The sequence below is a fragment of the Coffea arabica genome, chromosome 11c, assembly GCF_036785885.1.
Source record: "Coffea arabica cultivar ET-39 chromosome 11c, Coffea Arabica ET-39 HiFi, whole genome shotgun sequence".
Taxonomy (NCBI): domain Eukaryota; kingdom Viridiplantae; phylum Streptophyta; class Magnoliopsida; order Gentianales; family Rubiaceae; genus Coffea; species Coffea arabica.
Window position 1 is genome coordinate 34833675 of NC_092330.1, and position 19659 is coordinate 34853333.

Genomic DNA, 19659 nt, shown 5'->3' on the forward strand with positions numbered 1-19659 from the left:
GTTTGACACCCTTAATGGCGTCCTTTCCTTGCCTTTGTGCACGGTGATCAGTTTGGTACCTCCCCTCAAATGGATCCTCTTCATCATTGGAGTACACCGATTCTTTGCCTTTACTCGAGCTATGTAGATTCCTCGAGTTTTCCAACTGATCAATCCGGTCATGCAATGGTTCAATGGATGTTTTAAGCAATTTCTTGAACTCCCCATCATGGCATCTAGGCGTAGTTGACGGTCCATTGCTTGGTCACCAACTCTACTAGACATGCTTAGGTATACCTGCAAAAGAAAATAAAACAAAGCGACTTCCTCTTGTTTTATACAATATATAGGTCACTCACTCTCGTGTTTCATTCAAGTGTATCACTCTCTAATAATCTTACCAAGCAATTCCTTGGCTTGCTAGTTGCTTGGGTTGAACAAACTGGGCATCATCGCAAGGTTCGTTCTTGACTATTCAACGAGTGACACAAAATAGTGGCAATGAATGGAGGTGAATGAGGGCCTAGACACGACCTAAAACTCGGATTAGGACTAACAATAACGAATGACTCAAAAAGAAAGCAAGACAAATGACTTCAAGGCTGAAATTTTGAGAATCCTAGAAAACTCTACCCTTGAACCCCAATTTCTGGAATTTGGTTGAGCTGCTGGGTCGGGGCCTTTTTGGTCAGTGTTTTGTGGTATTTTGGGTGGCCTTAGGGTGTTCAAATGATGGTAATCTGCTCCCCAAAACTCAGCCCAATCGGGTGTCACAAGGGCTCCAATCGATTTGAGGAAGGTTCAAGAATTCAAGATTTGGAATTTGGAAAGTGTGATCTGATTGGGACACTTGAGGTTGCCAAGGATTGGAAACCTTAGAGTTTGGTCAGATTTGGGCATCCCAAGTTGCTCAAAATTCGAAGTCTTGGGCTGATCAGATTTGGAAGTTAAAGTTTGAAACAGATTTGGTAACTTGGAGGTTGATCAAGAATGGGAAACTTAGAGTTTCTTGGAGAGCCGATTGTTCTTTTCTTTCTTTCTTTCTTTTTTTGTTCTTTTTTTCGTTCTTTCTTTTTTTTTTTTGGCTCAATCAGATCCTTTCAACCATGCAATTCCAGTCCCAAATTCGGTTCTCAAATCACAGCTTGCCAAGGCAATATGGCCGAATGTCTTAAGGGTCAAGAGACCCCAAAAGCTGAAACAAGGCTTCAAGAACTTCCAAGATCAGCCTTTGGTGATCCAAGAACTTCAAGAAATTTGTTCAAAAAGCTCAAGAACTACTCCAAATATGTTTTGGCAATCAAGATTTGTAAGAAACAACACGGCGACAATTCTGGAAACAAGGGCAAAACAGATTCGGCAGCCACACCTAAAGCAGATTCCAGCAATATGTTTCAAGAGCAAGGTATGCAATCACCTCCATTTTTTTTATATTTTTGCTGGGTTGTTTTGCAACCCCAACGACACAAGACAGCAACTAGAATAGACCACAATATCACAGCAAATAACGGAACAAACAAGCTGGACAGATTTGCGATACAAGGACAACCCACGCAAGATGCAATAAGAGGAAACCCTAGCCGCCGCAAAAAAAATATTTTTTTTTCTGGTCAAGACACAAAACACGACTAACCCACAGAGTTATGGACACCAAACAGAAATTCAAGCACCAAAACAAACGACAAGGTTGGGCAGAAGTTTCGGATAGCAACTATCACAACAAACGAACGCGAAGATAAACAAGAACAGATTTCGGACTTGGACAAACAAACCCTAACACGTAAAGGACAGATTTGAAGACAATAAAAAGAAGGATATACGTGATACCTCTACTAGCTCTGATACTAGATGATACGAGATGCGGAAGCTACTTAGGATCTTAGAGGACACGTTGCGGAATTGACGGAGTTGAATCTGAACTTGGACCACTCAAGAACGACTTCAACGGTAGAGGATGCCACAATCAAGTATGTTTGCTTGATTGATAAGTCAAGAAACAACCTAGGAACCACGCTAGGAGGTTCAACTTAGCTTTCACAAGCTAAAGAAATTTGCCCTAATGGAAGACGAAATTCTAGAATTTTATTAATAATATTGCAAAACTGAATGTAAAACATCACTTAAGGCTATTTATAGCCTTGACTAAACCCTAGTAAAGTTTGGAAAACATGAAGAAAATTCGGCCAGCCCTTGGGCTTCTCTCTTGGCCGAAAATTGGCCCAACAATATATATACCGACAGCTCAGCGGAGGGACTTAACTACGGTCCAATCCGCTGTTTAAAACTTGAACACTTGCATCTTCAATTGTAAGCAACACTTTAGTAGTCTTGCAAGGATCTTCTAACTCAATCCCTTCAATGGACGGTTTCTCTTGGGCTTGGACGGCATGAACCAAGACTTGAAGTGACTCCTTGAATCTCTTAATTCGTGTTTGTGTCATTGGGCCTTGGGGCACATTCATAGGGTCCATTTGAGCACCATGGGTCTCGTGCTCAACCGCATCACACCTTCTTTTCAACAGTATTGTCCTCAAGACTTGAATTGAGGAAACTAAGCTTGGATGAAGTCTTTGTCTTCCCACGAAGCTTCTTTCTTGCTGAGATGGCACCACTTGATCAAGTACTGAATGACTGACTGTCCATTCCTCATAATCGCCCTTTTCCTAAGCACCAGTTCAGGTAGTAAGGGGCATTGATAATCCAAGTCAGGTTCAGGTACAGTGGTAGCAACTGACTGTAGGGGATCTATCTTATTTTTGAGTAGCGAGACATGGAATACTGGATGAACGCGTGCTCCAGCAGGTAACTTGAGACAATAAGCTACTGGCCCAATCCTAGCTTCTATCTGGAAAGGACCATAGAATCTGGCAGATAACTTGAGACATTTCTTGATGGCCACTGATTGCTGTCTATAAGGTTGCAGTTTCAAGAAAACCCAGTCACCCACTTCAAAGGTTCTTTCCGTGCATTTCTGGTCAGCAAATGCCTTATTCATTGCTGTGCCTTGATGAGATGATCCTTGATACTACCGGAAATCCTTAACCTCTCCTAGAGTAGCTGAGAGGCTGCTGGAATTATGGTGTCAAGGTGAGGACCAAGGGATAGGGGAGGAGACTTGTAGCCATATAATGCCTCAAAAGGGGTCATTTGCAAGTTGGAGTGGTAAGAGGAGTTGTACCACCATTCTGCCAGGGGCAGCCACTTGCTCTAGTTATGAGGGAACTCCCTAGTCATGCACCTGAGGTAAGTTTCCACACACTGGTTGAGCCTCTTGCTCTGCCTATTTGATTGAGAATGATAAGCAGAGCTATACCTCAATTCTGTCCCAGCCATCTTGAAAAGCTCTTGCCAAAATGTACTAGTGAAGATTCTATCCCTGTCAGTGACAATGGATTCTGGAAGTCCATGCAGTCTAAAGATATTATCCAGGAAGAGCTGAGCCACTTGCTTGGCTGTGAAAGGATGAGCTAGCACTAGGAAATGTCCCACTTTGGTCAGCCTATCAATGATGACCATCACAGTATCATACCCCTGAGATTCTGGTAGGCTCTCTATGAAGTCCATAGTGATGTGAGTCCAGGTTAATCTAGGCACAGGTAGTGGTTGCAGCAGACCAGGATAAAGGACATGTTCAGATTTAAACCTCTGACATGTATCACAGACTTGATCATAGTTAATGACATCCTGCTTCATATTAGGCCAGTAGAATAAAGCTTTCAACCTTTGCCAGCACCCTCTTTGTCCAGAGTGTCCCCCAATGGCAGATGCATGGAGAGCCTGGATCAATGTACCCCTTAGTCCCGTGTTAGACCCCACATACAACTTGCCATTGTACTTTAATAAACCATGATTTCACTCGTACTGAGACTGAGCAGCAGGATCCAGTAATAGTTGGGAAATAATACTTTAGCATTGAGGGTCAGCATTATAACTCCTTTGAAGTTCTTGGATCCATAGGGGTGTAACAGAAGAGATAGCTAAGCAGGACCCTTGCTGAGTTATTTCATCTGCATTCTTATCATACAGTCTGGACAGTGCATCAGCCACTTTATTTGTTGTCCCCTTTTTGTACTAAATCTCATAATCTAGTCCCAACAACTTAGCCAACCATTTGTGCTGCAATGTGGTAGTAGGTTTCTGGTCTAACAAGTACTTCAGAGACTGGTGGTCTATTTTGATAACAAAGTGATATCCTAGTAGGAAGTGTCTCCACTTAGTCACTGCCATCACCAATGCCAACAACTCCTTTTCATAAGCTGACAATCCCACATTCCTAGGTGATAAAGCCTTACTCAGGAATGCTATGGGGTGGCCTTCCTGCATCAGCACTGCTCCAATACCTCCCCCACTAGCATCAGTTTCAATAGTGAAAGTTTTCTTGAAGTCTGGCAGTCTAAGTACAGGAGCCTTACACATAATGTTCTTTAGTGAATCAAATGCTTGCTGTGCCTCTGCTTCCAGACAAAGTTGTCTTTCCTAAGCAAATCTATAAGTGGCCTGCAGATGACTCCATAGTACCTGATGAACCTCCTATAATACCCAGTCAACCCCAGAAAGCCCCTTAACTCCTTGATAGTCTTAGGAGTAGGCCAGTTCATAATCCTTTCTATTTTTGACTGGTCCATAGATACTTCATTTTCAGTGATGGTGTGCCCAAGGTACTCCACCCTCTGCTGGGCAAAGGAGCATTTAGATCTCTTTGCAAATAGACTATGTTTCCTCAAGACAGATAGTATTGTTCTCAAATGTTCCACATGCAACTCAAGTGTAGCACTGTAAACTAAGATGTCATCAAAAAAATACCAGAACAAACTTCCTTAAGTATGGCTGAAAGATCTGGTTCATCAGGGACTGGAATGTTGCTGGTGCGTTGGTCAGCCCAAAGGGCATAACTAGAAACTCATGGTGCCCACAGTGAGTTTGAAAAGCAGTTTTATGAGTATCCTTGGGTTTGACTCTGATTTGGTGGTAACCAGAGGTGAGATCCAACTTGGTTTTATACCTGGATCCTGCTAACTCATTGATCAGTTCATCTACATTTGGGATGGGATATCTATCCTCAATGGTCATTTCATTCAAACGTCTGTAATCTATACAAAACGCCATGTCCCTTCCTTCTTCTTAACCAGTAACACTGGTGAAGCAAATGGACTATTACTGTTAATGATTATCCCATGTTGCAGCATCTCCTTCACCTGCCTTTCAATCTCCTCTTTCTGTGAATGAGGATATCTATAAGGCCTCATTTTAAAAGCCTGAGATCCCTATTTCAAGGGAATCTCATGGTCTATCTCCCTAGTGGGAGGTAACTCAGTAGTGGTTGAAACACATCAGTGAAGTCCTTAAGGACCTGCTGAACCTCAGTAGGCACCTCAGAATTTTCTGGTAACGTTTCTTGTCCCATCCTCAGGGCCAGGCATATTTGCTTCTTATATTCAATGAAGTGTCTCAGGTCACTTCCTTTAATGAGATCCAAATCACATTTTTCTGCTTGTCCCCTTAGTTGCACTACTTCCCCTTGATTATGCAAGGAGATTGTCAACTGATGGATATCAAATGTAATGGGACTAAAATGAGTCATCCAATCTACGCCTAGTATCATGTCCCATCCACTTATGTCCATCACCTTAAGATCAAAACAAAATTTACGCTGGTTAATCTCCCATGTCACCTTGGGACAGACAGCCTTGCCAGTCACACAGGCTTCATTTCCTACAATCACAGAAAATGGTTCTACCAATTGATAAGGGATGTCATATGCAATCACTTTCTCACTACTGATGTAACTATTTGAACTTCCTGTGTCAACTAATATGAGCATGTCCTCTCCATCCCACTTTCCTACCAATGTAATTGTTTTTCTTTTTATGGCTTCTGACAGAGCATGCAGGGACATTTCTATGACTTGTCCTAGATTCCCTGTGGACTCATCTTGCTCTCCTATAGCATCTTCAAACTCAATTTCCTCCTCTTCATCATTAATCAACAGGTTCAACTGGCCAGATTTGCATTGATGAAACTGTCCAAACTTCTCTCCACACTTGAAACAAAGTCCATGGTTCTTTCTGTATTGAAGCTCCTCTGCTGAGAGTCTCCTAGATTCAGCACCTGGAGTAGTCATTGTTTTGCCTTTGAATGGAGTATTCCTGAAGGTGCTAGTGGAAGGTATCTTATAATGAGAACTAATGATCTGGTGTTGGCAAGAGTTCCTAGAGATTCCAAATTTCTCATCAGATGCAGCCTTTCCTCCCTCCTTGAGGGACCTTGTTTGAAGCCTTAATGCCTCTTCCTGTAGTGCAGCCAATTCAAATGCTTCTGACAGGTTTGCAGGTTTTAGCATTCTTATCATGGTTTTGATCTCATCCTCAAGGCCACTGATAAAGTTTGATACAAAATACTCCTCATCCAGATGTGGATTTCTAATCATCATTAAAATTTTAAGCTCCTCAAATCTTTCCTAGTACTTCTCCACCTTACCAGCCTGTCTCAATTTATTAAATTCCTCCATCACATCTCTCCCATTTCTACTGTCAAATCTCCTATACAGCAATTCCTCAAATTTTTTCCAAGACATTCTTGGTTTTTCCAACTTAATTCCTTGGAACTAGATATCTGCCTTTCCTTCCAAATACATTTCTATAACTTCCACTTTCTGATCCTCAGGAATCTAGTAATTTGGACAATATTTGTTGCATTTCCGGATCCATTCCCTCGGATTCTCACTAGTAAACATAGGTAAATCAATTCTAGGAGGATTTGGCACTAGAATCTTACTTGTGTCTTTCCTTGCGGTCCTGTTGTTGTCCGATCCAATCTGCAACCTCTGGTTCAATGGTGGAGTTGGTAAGAGTGGTGCTTGTTCCACTCTTTGCCTGTCATCGTCTGGAACCGCTTTGTCCTTGCTTATCACTACTCTCACGAAGGCACTGAGCTCCTGCTTCATTTCAGCTACCAAATTCTCTACTCTCTTGCCATTTTCTTCTAATTCCATATGGAATTCCCTCTGCATTTGCTGTTGCTATAGTTGCGAGGACTGCAGACCTTCAATTACCTCTTGGATTCTGATCTCTTGCTTCTTGATCTGCTCCTCCAAAGTCTTGAATCTGGTACTTTCTGCAATTAAATTTCCTTCCTTTTAATACTGTTCCGAGGATTCAGCCTGCTCTGACACCACTTGTCAGGCTTTCAGATCCATTTCTGTTCTTGAGTTCGTGAATTAGTTCTGAAATTGGGGAAAGGTTGTTAAGTTTGAGGACGGAGGGAAACAAGGAAGGGAAGGGAATTGAGAGAGAGGGAAAGTAGAGAGAGAAATTAGCAAAAAAGGGAAGGAAATTCTGTTATGCTTCTTTGATACCTTTCCCACCAATCAGAGCTGTACAAATAGGATGGAATAACCGACTCATTAAGTCGGCAACTAATTTTGTTATTCCTACCGTACGACGTCGTCCTAGCTTGTTCATGCTTAATGCGGCGTCATCCTACTTATTACTGAATCTACTGAATTGTAAGCAAAACAACAACATATGGAACTTGGGGAAAAATCAATTGGAACATTTTTACAATTAATTTCTGTGTCCTGACATTATGGTTCACTTGTTCTAATCAGAAGAAAAGAAGAAGAGAAACCAAAAGAAAAAAAAAAGAAAGATGGAAAGGATTTAAGTTTTTACTTGCAATGAGCTCTTAGATACTCTTCCTATAATGGTATGCATTTACAGATTCCCCAGCAAGAAAAACAATAAGAAAAGGACAAAAAACAGCAAATGGTTGATTCAGGCTAGATAGGATGGAGAAAAGTTTCTACTGAATTTTTCCTCACATCTGCTAGAAAACTGTTTTGAACGACTCTCTGGTACCTCTTTTTCCAGGTTCGTGATGGATACGGCTTTCTGTTCAGTCAAGCAGATATTTGTTTAGTTGTTCATTTACATATTACTATAATATTCATTTCTTATATTGTAGAAAATCTCCAGATTCAGGAAGTACAAGAGAGTTGTCCTACAAGAAAAAAGAGAGAGCATGGAAGAGGCGCTGCTGCCAGAAAATGATAAGGAGACAGGATCAACAAGGGTGGCAACTTGGAAGATTTATGTGGAAGAGTTGAAAAGGGTAAATGGCATAGCACTTCTGATGATGGTAGCAGCAGTGAGACAATATCTCTTGAGAGTTTCTCCAATCTTTATGTTAGGCCACCTTGGCCAACTCCAACTCTCTGGTGCCTCCATTGCCACATCTTTTTCCAATGTTACTGGCTTCAGTGTTCTTGTAAGTCCTTTCCCATAATAGATAATACCCCAAAATGTTCATATGATACATGCTGTTGAGATTATCATTTAATTATCCACAAAATTATAGTAAGTCAAATCTTCGTCTTGGACTAGAATATATACTCTGAGATGTATATGCTATATTTTCGATAACCAAAGCAAGGGAAAATTAATTAATATGAGAAAATGTAGTGTATTAGGGAACTGTATGATATAAATCCACCCTACAAGAACTGTGTCTCACAGAAATTGGCTCTTCTTCTTTCTTCTTTTTTTTTTTGTCAACTATCACTGTCTACTCTACTCCTGCTCCTACTCTTGCCTATTCTAGGGAGAAATCCAATTGGACTCAATTGAAGAACCGACAGGATTGAATCATCATCGGACTATATGGGTGCACTATATATCCGTATAGATTTGGAGAAGCCACATATACTGGTAAAGCGATGGGAGGCAAGGTTTGAACCCTTGACCTCCCACCCTACCAAGAAATTGGCTCTTCTTGACTCTGCACTGTTTATGTAGAATGGCCAATGCGGACCAGGGTCTCTAACACCAGATCCAATCATACATAAATTATTAGGTGATGCAGAACCTGTACCACTAAGTTATCACAAGGTATGACTCACTATCATTACTTGGTGAGGTACTGATGCATGCCACATGGTGCACATATAGTATGTCATGCCTTCTCGTTGTTCTACTAGAAAGGTTGAAGTAGTCAAATTAGATACATTGTTGAACACAGGTAACATAGCCTTTTGCATATTTACTTGCAGAAAATACAAGAGAAATGGCTTATTCATAATAGAATTGTCATTAAGATAAAAAAAAATCTAGTAACATTAACAATGATGCTGATGATGATGATGAATACTTACACTGCACATTACAAAGCTTGATTCCATTTATAATCTGTGATTATACTAGATATGTGCTCTTGAAACATGTTTATTAAGAGATGAAACAAATTAACTATCTTGCAATTTGGGATGTCAAGTGCACTGGAGACCTTGTGTGGTTAGGCTTTCGGAGCAGAACAATACCAGAGACTTGGAACCTATACTTTTGGGGCCATCATATGTCTCTTTATAGTTTGTATACCAATATCCCTTCTGTGGATGTTCACTAACAAGCTGTTAATACTCACTGGCCAAGATCCTGCAATTGCAACTGAGGCTGGCAAATACTTGATCTGGCTCATACCTACACTATTCCCTTCTGCCATTCTCCAGTCACTTGTTCGCTTTCTCCAAACTCAGAGTTTAGGCTCCGTTTAATAACACTGAATCTGAATTCTGAATTCTGAATGCTGAAATAATTAATTTGCTGAATTTTAAGTACTGAAAAGGGATTTATGAATGTCTGAATCTTAATGCTGAATCTATTTATACTGTTTGATAAATATTCATAACTTAATACTTAATAAGCTAAATTGTACAATTTTGCCTTTCTATCTTTTAATCCAAAAAGGAATAGAACTTATGATTTAATTAGCTTAAAATTGTTAGGTATGAAAAAGACAATATTTATTTTTAAATCAAATTAATATAAAAGAAGAAATATATTATGCAAAACATTAAAAGAAACATTACAATCCAATAATTCATATAACATATAAATTCGACCTAAAAAATTTAGAAATGATTGTTTGAATAGAGAATATCATATTGTTTTGTTTAATTAGATAAGGATTTTGAATAGAGAATATTATGTTGTTTAATTAGATAAGGATTTTGAATGTAATTAACAAACAGGGATAGATTTGGTAGATAAGATAAAGTAGTTGAAGTAAATCTCTTAATTCTTATCAAATTAAGCATTCAGTTACGATTCTTGTGTTGAAAAAAATACATACAAATTCAGCACCACTTAATAAGTTTAGCAGGAGAATTTTTATTTATCAAACACCTAAAACCTCTTAATGTCTGAATGAATTCAGTTTCAGCACTTTTTTATATTATCAAACAGGCACTTAGTCTTTCCAATGCTGCTTAGTACAGTGCATCGGTATCCTTAGAGCTACCTCTTTGTTGGGTTCTTGTATTCAAGTCAAAGCTAGGGAATGCTGGAGCAGCTTTGTCAATTGGTATATCATATTGGTTAAACTCCATCTTACTTGTGCTGTATGTGAAGTATTCTTCTTCTAGTAGAAAGACTAGCGTTCCTTTCTCAATGGATGCTCTTCAAACAATGGGGGGATTCTTCCGTTTTGCCATCCCTTCCACTGTAATGACTTGGTAAGTTTTAATCCTTAAGCCTTTCCATTTGTCCAGATAGTTCTTGTCCTCTAGTTCTTTTGTTAGGTTTGACCCCAGGAAATTAACAAAAGGATTTATAGCAACCCCAAAGACAAATAACAAAGCAGAAATAAGTAAAACATGAACACAAGAATTTACGTGGTTCGGTCAAATTGACCTACGTCCACGGGCGAAGGAGTAGCAGATTTACTATAACAGAAAAAGAGTACAAAAGAGAGAGTACACGATCTTAGGAAATAATTCTCAGGTCCAAAAGGCACCAAAACTGAAAACACAAAAGAACTTAAATAGCACTAAATGCTTAATGACCCAAGGGCCCATGACTTGCTATTTTGGTTTGATGCCAAACCAAAACCTCTCTTAGACTGGGGCGTGGGCCTCCTAAAACTCTCTTGGACTGGTGCATATGGCACTTGGACTAGTGCCCTTAACACACTTAAACTCACTTAAGTCCACTATATTTATAACCACTAAAAGGAGATACTTCTTTATAAAAGTTCCGATGTGGGATATAAAGACACACTCAACAAATCTCCACATTGGCGTGTATCCAACATCGGTAAATAGTAGAGCAATAGCAAACAAGCTCCACCTTATCCATAAAAGTCCCAACGGATCTCAACGAACCACAAAAGTCCCAAAGAACCAGAACGAGCCACCAACGAACCAAGATGCAAAAGGCTCAACAGGTTCCAACGGGTCAAAACTCACAAATAATTCAATAGATCCCAACGGGTTAAAAGCCACGAACATAGTAATCTTGCTCCACCATCTTCTCAAAACCCTTGACGAGTTCCAACGGGTCAAATAACTCTTCTTCAAAATCCAACTGAACTCCAACAAAATTTTTCTTTCTTTCACTCTCTGTAGCACCCAAAATATGTTATTATCATCAAGAACCCAAAATCTGACCATGATCCAAAACCTAAAGCTGAATCTGGAACCTGAAGCTCTGATACCAATTTGTTAGGTCTGGTCTCAGGAAATTGACCAACGAGAACAATAGAGTTCTTGCCAACTCAATAATGACAATAACAGAACAAATAAATCAAACAGAGAAACATAAAATTTACGTGATTCAGTCCAATTGACCTACGTCCACGGGCGGAGGAGGAGCAATATTTTACTATGAAAAAGAGAGTATAAAAGATGCCTTAGGAAAGTGTTTCTAGGCCCAAAACACCTAATACTAAAATATAAGAGAGCCCAAAAGTATTTAACTAAACAAAAGACTTAATGACCCAAAGGCCCAAATAGCCCACTAATACTCTCTTGGTCTTGGTGCACTTAACCCCATCACAGGTCCACTATATTTATAGGCAACCAAGGAAAAGGTTTCCTTATACAAAAGTCGATGTGGGACAACGCCACACTAACAAATCTCCACCTTGGCGTGTCCCTAATATCAACAGTAGCAAAACTACTCCACCTTCTCCACATAAGCCCCAATGGGCTCACCAACAACGAATACCAACCCAATTCAAGCATTGTTTGAACTGGTAAACTGGAAGAGGTTTCGTGAACATGTCAGCAGGATTCTCCTTGGTACTCATTTTCTGAACAAGGACTTTTCCCTCAGCAATAGTATCTCGAATGAAATGCAATTTCACATCAATGTGCTTCGTCCTCTCATGATACATCTCGTTTTTAGTCAAATGAATAGCAATTTGACTATCATAGTAAATAGTAGTAACACCTTGATACAAACTAAGTTCGCCAAACAGACTCTTCAATCAGAAGATTTCTTTGATTGCCTCAGTCATGGCCATATATTCTGCTTCCGTAGTAGATAAAGCTACAACGGATTGTAAAGTAGCTTTCCAACTAACTGCACAACCACCAATGCAAAATACGTAACCTGAAAGTGGTCTTCTCCTATCAAGATCCCCAGCATAGTTAGAGTCTACAAAACCAACCAAAGTGTCATTATTTCTTTCAAACTCCAAACTACAATTTGAAGTTCATCGCAAGTATCTGAGAATCCACTTCACAGCCTGCCAATGTGCTTTTCCGGGACACGACATATACCTGCTAACCACACTGACTGCTTGTGTAATATCTGAACGAATACAAACCATTGCATACATAATGCTGCCAACTGCGTTGGAATAAGGAACCCGTGCCATATACTCTTCCTCTTCAACTGATTGTGATAACTGAGCAGCAGATAGTCGAACATGACTAGCAAGAGGAGTAGTCACAGGTTTAGCATATTTCATGCCAAACTTCTCCAAAACCTTTTCAAGATAATTTTCTTGAGTCAAGAATAATTTTCCAGCTCCACGGTCTCTTTTGATCTCCATGCCAAGAATTTTTTTAGCTGCTCCCAAATGTTTCATGTCAAATTCACTACTTAACTGCAACTTCAAAGTGTGAATTTCTGACAAATTCTTGGCAGCAATGAGCATGTCATCAACATAAAGCAGCAAATGAATAAAAGAACCATCATCTAACTTCCAGAAGTAAACATAACTATCACACATGCTCCTTGAATAACCATGACTCAACATAAAAGTGTCGAATCTCTTATACCACTATGTTGGAGACTGTTTCAATCCATATAAGGATTTTTTTAACAAACAAACATGATTTTCCTTTCCTTCAATTTCAAATCCCTAAGATTGTTTCATATAAATTTTTTCTTCAAGTTCACCATGAAAAAAAGTTGTCTTAACATCAAGTTGCTCCAACTCCAAATCATACATGGCAACTAAAGTAAGCAAAACATGAATAGAGCTATGCTCAACAACATGTGAAAATACTTCATTAAAATCAACATCTTGTACCTGACTATAGCCCTTTGCAACCAAATGTGCTTTACACCTTGCATCTTCAACTCCTAGAATATCTTTTTTCTTCTTAAAGACCCATTTGCATCTAATAATTTTTTTACCTGGAGGCGGCTTCACAAGAACCCAAGTTCCATTTCGATGGAGAGACTCAATTTCTTCATTCATCGCAACCATCCACTTAGCAGAATCATCACAAGAAATCGCATCTGAATAAGTAGTAGGATCATCAACTACATCAGTTTCTTCTGCGACAGACAAAGTATATGCAACCAAATTTGCGTATCTTTGTGGTGGTCGAATATCCGGTCTATCTCTGGCAATGGAATATTCTTCCTCTTCTGAATTATTTTCATCAGTAGATTCAAATGCATCTACTAGCACTTGTTGAATAGAAGGACCAGAACTACCAATCTCAAGCTCCACCTGCTTCTGCATACTATCATCTGTTTGACAAAAACTAGAAGACTCCTTCTTGTAAGATAACATAGAGAATTCATCAAAAGTAACGTCTCTACTGATTATAAATTTTGGAGATTTAGGATCAAAACACCATAATCTGTATCCTTTCACCCCAGAAGCATACCCAAGGAAAATACACTTTTTAGCACGAGGTTCCAATTTTCTATCATTTACATGCATGTATGCTGGACACCCAAAAATTTTAAAATCAGAATAATCAGCAGGAGTACCTGACCAAATTTCCTCAGGAGTTTTGAAATTAAGAGCAGCAGAAGGAGCACGGTTGACAATATAACAGGCCATAGAAATTGCTTCAGCCCAAAAATCCTTGGCCAACCATGCGTTAGAGATCATGCACCTCGCTCTCTCCAAAAGTGTTCTGTTCATACGTTCGTCCACACCATTTTGCTGAGGCGTCATCCTGACAGTGTGATGCCGAACAATTCCTTCATTCTTGCAAAATTCATCAAATTCTCTTTCACAAAATTTCATACCATTATCTGTTCTAAGCCGCTTGATCTGTTTACCTGTCTATTTCTCAATCAAAACTTTTCATTGCTTGAAAGTGAGGTAAACATCATTCTTATGTTTAAGAAAATAAACTCAAACTTTTCTTGAATAATCATCAATGAAAGTCAACATATATCTGGCACCACCCTTAGACGAAACACGAGATGGACCCCATAAATCTGAATGAATATAATCAAGAATACCTTTCGTTTTATGGATTGCTTGAGAACTGAAGCTAACTCTTTTTTGCTTTCCAAAGATACAACGTTCACAAAACTCCAGTGACCCAGTACTCTGACTGCAAAGAAGTCCCCTTTTGCTTAGTATGCCCAAGTCTTTCTCGCTCATATGTCCTAAACGCATATGCCACAATTTAGTGATGTTAGAATCAGACAAAGATGATGATGACGAAACTGCAACCGAGCCTGTGACAGTAGATCCCTGCAAAACATATAAACTACCAATCCTGCAAGCTTTCATTACAACGAGAGCACCTTTAAAAACCTTTATAATGCCATTTTCTCCTGTGTATTTGCACCCAAGAGCCTCTAGAGTGCCCAAAGAGATGAAATTCTTTTTTAAATCAGGAACATGTCTAACATTAGTGAGCGTTCTCACAATACCATCATGCATTTTAATTCAAATTGTACCCTTACCAACAACCTTACAAGCGGCATTATTACCCATCAAAACAATTCCACCATTGTAAGATTCATAAGTGGAAAATAAATATCTATTGGGACACATGTGATAAGAGCACCCCGAATCTAAAATCCATTCATTTTTAGACCTTGTCCTATCATCAGTCACAAAGAAAATACTTCCTTCATTCTCATCAGCTGCAACACTAGTTTCGGCAATCTCAAAATTTTTCTCACTAGGTTTCCCCTTTTGTTTCAATTTATTTTTCAATTTGAAACAATCTGTCTTAATGTGCCCCATTTTATGACAATAATTGCACTCCATATTTCTATGTCTGGATTTAGATCTAGATTTAGATCTACTTTTATCAAATTCTCTTCTCTCAGTTCTACCCCTAACAACCAGACCTTCTGCATGGCCTCCACTAAATTTCCCAGTAATATCCCTGTCTATCTGCTCCTTAGATTTTAATGAAGATTTAATTTTCGATACGAAATTGTTTCTTTTCCATAAATCATAGTATCGCGAAAATGTTTAAAAGATTGGGGAAGGTAACACAAAAGTAACAGGGTCTGATCCTCATCATCAATTTTTGAATCTATATTTCCCAAATCCATAATAATGGAATCAAATTTATCAAGATGTGAGAGTATAGATGTACCTTCAGTCATGCGAAGCATATACAAACTTTGCTTTAAATAAAGCCGATTCTCAATTGTCTTTTTCATGTACAAGACCTTAAGTTTGTCCCACATGGCCTTTGCCGAAATCTCAGTGGCTAGCTTCCGTAAAACCTCGTCAGAGAGATTTAAGATAATACTGGATCTTGCCTTCTTATTCATCTCAGCAAAATTTGCTTCTGTCACACTCTCTGGCTTTTTCTCAATTCAGTGTATCGCTAGATCAACTCCGTTTTGAACCAAAATGGCCTCCATCTTGAACTGCCACATCCCGAAGTTGACATTCCTGTCGAATTTCTCGACAACAGTCTTTGTTATTGTCATTATTGCCACAAAATTCAAAACTTTCGAAAAAGCTCTGATACCAGTTTGTTAGGTCTAACCCCAGGAAATTGACAAAAGACAAATAACAAAGCAGAAATAAGTACAACAAGAACACAAGAATTTACGTGGTTCGGTCAAATTGACTTACGTCCACGGACGAAGGGGTAGCAGATTTACTATAACAGAAAGAGAGTACAAAAGAGAGAGTACACGACCTTAGGAAATAATTCCCAAGTCCAAAAGGCACCTAAATTGAAAACACAAAATAGTCTAAATAGCACTAAATGCTTAATGGCCCAAGAGCCCATGACTTGCTCTCTTGGTTTGATGCCAAACCAAAACCTCTCTTAGACTGGGGCGTGGGCTTCCTAAAATTCTCTTGGACTGGTGCATATGGCACTTGGGCTGATGCCCTCAGCACACTTAAATTCACTTAAGTCCACTATATTTATAACCACTAAAAGGAGATACTTCTTTATAAAAGTTCCGATATGGGATACAAAGACACACTCAACATCTTTACTATCTGTTAATCTTCCTGATGATGGTAGTTTGGAGTGGTAGGCATATGAGCTAGTTGTGTTGCTGTCTGGCCTGTCACCAAATCCTAAGCTAGAGACCTCTGTGCTATCTATATGGTAAGCTTATTTGTCAGCATTTTCATACTGCGATTAGAACCTGAAAACTAATTCTTACTGATTCTGTATTTCCCTTGAGCAGCTTAACCAATACTTCGCTGCACTACCCCATAGCATCCTCTTTTGGTGTTGCTGCAAGGTTTGCCCTTACACTAAGATGCATTTATAAATTGAATATGGTGCTTTTGCTTATACAACAGAAAAGTGTCATGATTTCAAGCAAGTAAGATTTGTCTAAAATGAATATCTTTTGTATTTTATAGTACACGGATATTAAATGAGCTAGGAGCTGGGAATCCAGTGGCAGCAAGAATTGCTCTTTGTACAGTACTATTGTATTCTGTGTCAGAATTTTTTCTGGCAAGCATAACTTTATTTCTCTGCCGTTCCATACTTGGATATGCCTTCAGTGACGAGAAAGAGTTATTAACTATGTCAAACACATGACTTCTCTTCTATGCATGTCCATCATCATGGATAGCACACAAGCAGTATTATTAGGTATTTTGTTGCCTTGGCTTTAAGCTTTCTTAATCTTTTGACTAGTTGGAAAGACATCCGAGGTGGTATTGCAATTTGGGAAGAACTAACATTATACATATAATGTAAATCTCCCTGACATCATTCAGTAAAGGAAATAGAGTTTGACTTGCAAAATTCATCTCGCTCGTAGTTTTTACTCTTTATCCAGGGAAATTTGGCAGCATAGTTTGAGCCCTGAGAACCCGATATATAATGCATCCCATGTGGACTGAAAATGATAATGGTCCTCTTTGGTCAGGCATAAGTATTGACAGATATACACGTTTCACCATGAAGATGGAACAAAGACAACAGAAGTTGTCAAGGACACAATAATCATATCACTGAACCTAATGAAACGTTCTGAACTGATAAACTTTTTTCACCCGATTGTCTGTTTTCTATTAGCTTAAGGTCTGATTTCATGTTGGCTGATATATAAACAGAATTTCTTCACTATAAAACATATGAATGTTTCCATAGGCAAAAATCCACCATTTTTGGAATTCAGAACTTTAAACGGTAAGCTGAGGACATCATAGAAGAATGTCAAAGTAGGCAAAGACATTGGACATTTTATTTCCTATCATCTTCTAAGGCAATGCCATCTTTTGGCACCAGGGGTAGCAAGAGGAAGTGGATGGCAGCACTTAGGTGCTTATGTAAATCTTGGGGCATATTATCTGGTTGGAATTCCTGTGGCTTTAATACTGGGATTTGCACTACATGTAGGAGGAATGGGTCTCTGGAGTGGACTGGTAGCTGGAGCCACGGTGCAAAGTCTTCTCTTGTCCATCATCACAGGCCTGACAAACTGGGAAAATCAGGTTGGAATGCTAAGTCCACTATATTACTTGAATTTTCTTTCACATTATTTCACTTCAGTTAATTCTAGAACTTAATTCATTAGTGATTGGTAAAATCTTGTTGATACTAAATCAGCTAGCTGCCTCACTTTTACTCGTGTGGATTGATTTATCTGTAACAGGTAATTGAAGCTAGACGCAGAATATATGAAGGGGAAGAAGAAAAGGCCACTCCAGTGTGAGTCAATTGGATGGACAAACTAGCAATTACAGGGCACAAATGAGCTTTCTCATGTGCTTCAACTGCACTACAGTACAACTCTTCAAATGATAACGTTATGTCGAGAAAGTTTAATTGCACGAGGTGTAAGAGATTCAAAGATATGCTATAATTCATTAATGCCTTTTAAATATAGGAGCATAATTTTATCTTTTAAATATAGTATGAACTGCATTCATTCTTTGCAGTTAATTAACTTGAAGGTTTTGGCTCCCTGCTTTTTGGATTTCACTCTTCCCTACTAAAAAAAACTTAAAAAAAAAAAAAAAGATTTGGATGATAACATGAGTTAATTTAATAGTGAAAGTGTCGAAACTCGTTTTACGTAACAAACTATTGCGCCATTAAAGTTACTTGCACCTCTTGTAAGTTTACTCTTTCATTGGCGCCTTTTTGGACTTTTTCCTCCCTGGCAATATTTTTGTTGCACTTTGCCTCCTGTTATTAAGTCACACTAGCTTTTACAGATAAACTCTATAAAGTTTAAATTTTACCTTATCTCCATTTTCCTCTATTCTTCTTTTCCTACCCAACTTTTTCATGTCACCCATTTCTAATGATATTCATTTGTTTTAGAAAATCAAGAATTGAGTTCCCAAAAAAAAAAACCTAATCATATTAAGTAAATTCAAAACTTTGCTATTGTTAAACATATTCTTTCTAAAATTGTGAAATCAATAAATGGAGGTACGACACAACTTTTGGTAAGAAATCTCTTTTGCACGTATCATGAAAATTTGAATTTCAATCGAAAATTTTGTTGTAAAACTTGGATGGTATTCTTTTTTTGCTAATTATTTTATGACTTTTTTATGTATGAAATGATTTGATTTTAGATTATAAAATATATTTCAAGAGCATGTGATTTTCTGAAGTGGTTGGATTCCATTTGTAAGGAGTACGAACATCATCCCGAAATAAAAAAAATGAATATTGTCCACTAATTATTATTTTGAAGTCATTAGTATCTTTTTTGCTCAATCGTTAGTGTTGATCGTTAATCAATGGGTAAAAATGCAACAAAAATATGACACCAAACTTTAGTCGGAGGAGGAGGAGGAGGAGGAGGGGGAGTGGGTGGGCACAATTTAAGTTTATTCTTGGCATTGTTCTTTCCTTGTGTTTGAACGTCAATACAGTAAAAGCAGGCTTGGCAGTTGGTGCGGTCTGAGACTAAGAGCTTCCATTATCACATTTTGGAGGGGCCAATGTTCAAGCTTTTATAGGATTCTTCCAAATCGTGGTAATCTTTTTAGTGTTCGTGGTAATCATTTTAGTGTTTGGCACTAGAGCAATTCCTTGCTTGTCATTTCCTTGCTTGTCATTTCCTTCAAACTTTTCTTTTGTTGAGTGGTACATTATCACTTTGGCATTTCGCATACACGAAATTCTGAAGAATCAGAATTTCGTGTATGCGACATGCCAAATGCTATATATGGATGCTATTTATAACCACCAGCCGCCAAATGCTGTATATGGATGCTATATATAACCACCAG

General features: G+C 38.6%; 1 protein-coding gene and 1 pseudogene across 1 annotated transcript; one reads left to right on the top strand and one right to left on the bottom strand.

The window, feature by feature from the left end:
- Positions 1-4403: 4403 nt before the first annotated feature.
- LOC113718450 (uncharacterized mitochondrial protein AtMg00860-like) lies at positions 4404-5085 on the bottom strand. Its single transcript, XM_027243354.1, has 2 exons — positions 4982-5085; positions 4404-4752 (listed from the first exon to the last, which is right to left on the bottom strand). The coding sequence occupies exons 1-2, from the start codon at positions 5083-5085 to the stop codon at positions 4404-4406; spliced, it is 453 nt and encodes a 150-aa protein (XP_027099155.1).
- Positions 5086-7945: 2860 nt separating this feature from the next.
- Positions 7946-18122, top strand: LOC113718449 (protein DETOXIFICATION 9-like; annotated as a pseudogene).
- The last annotated feature ends 1537 nt before the right edge of the window (positions 18123-19659 follow it).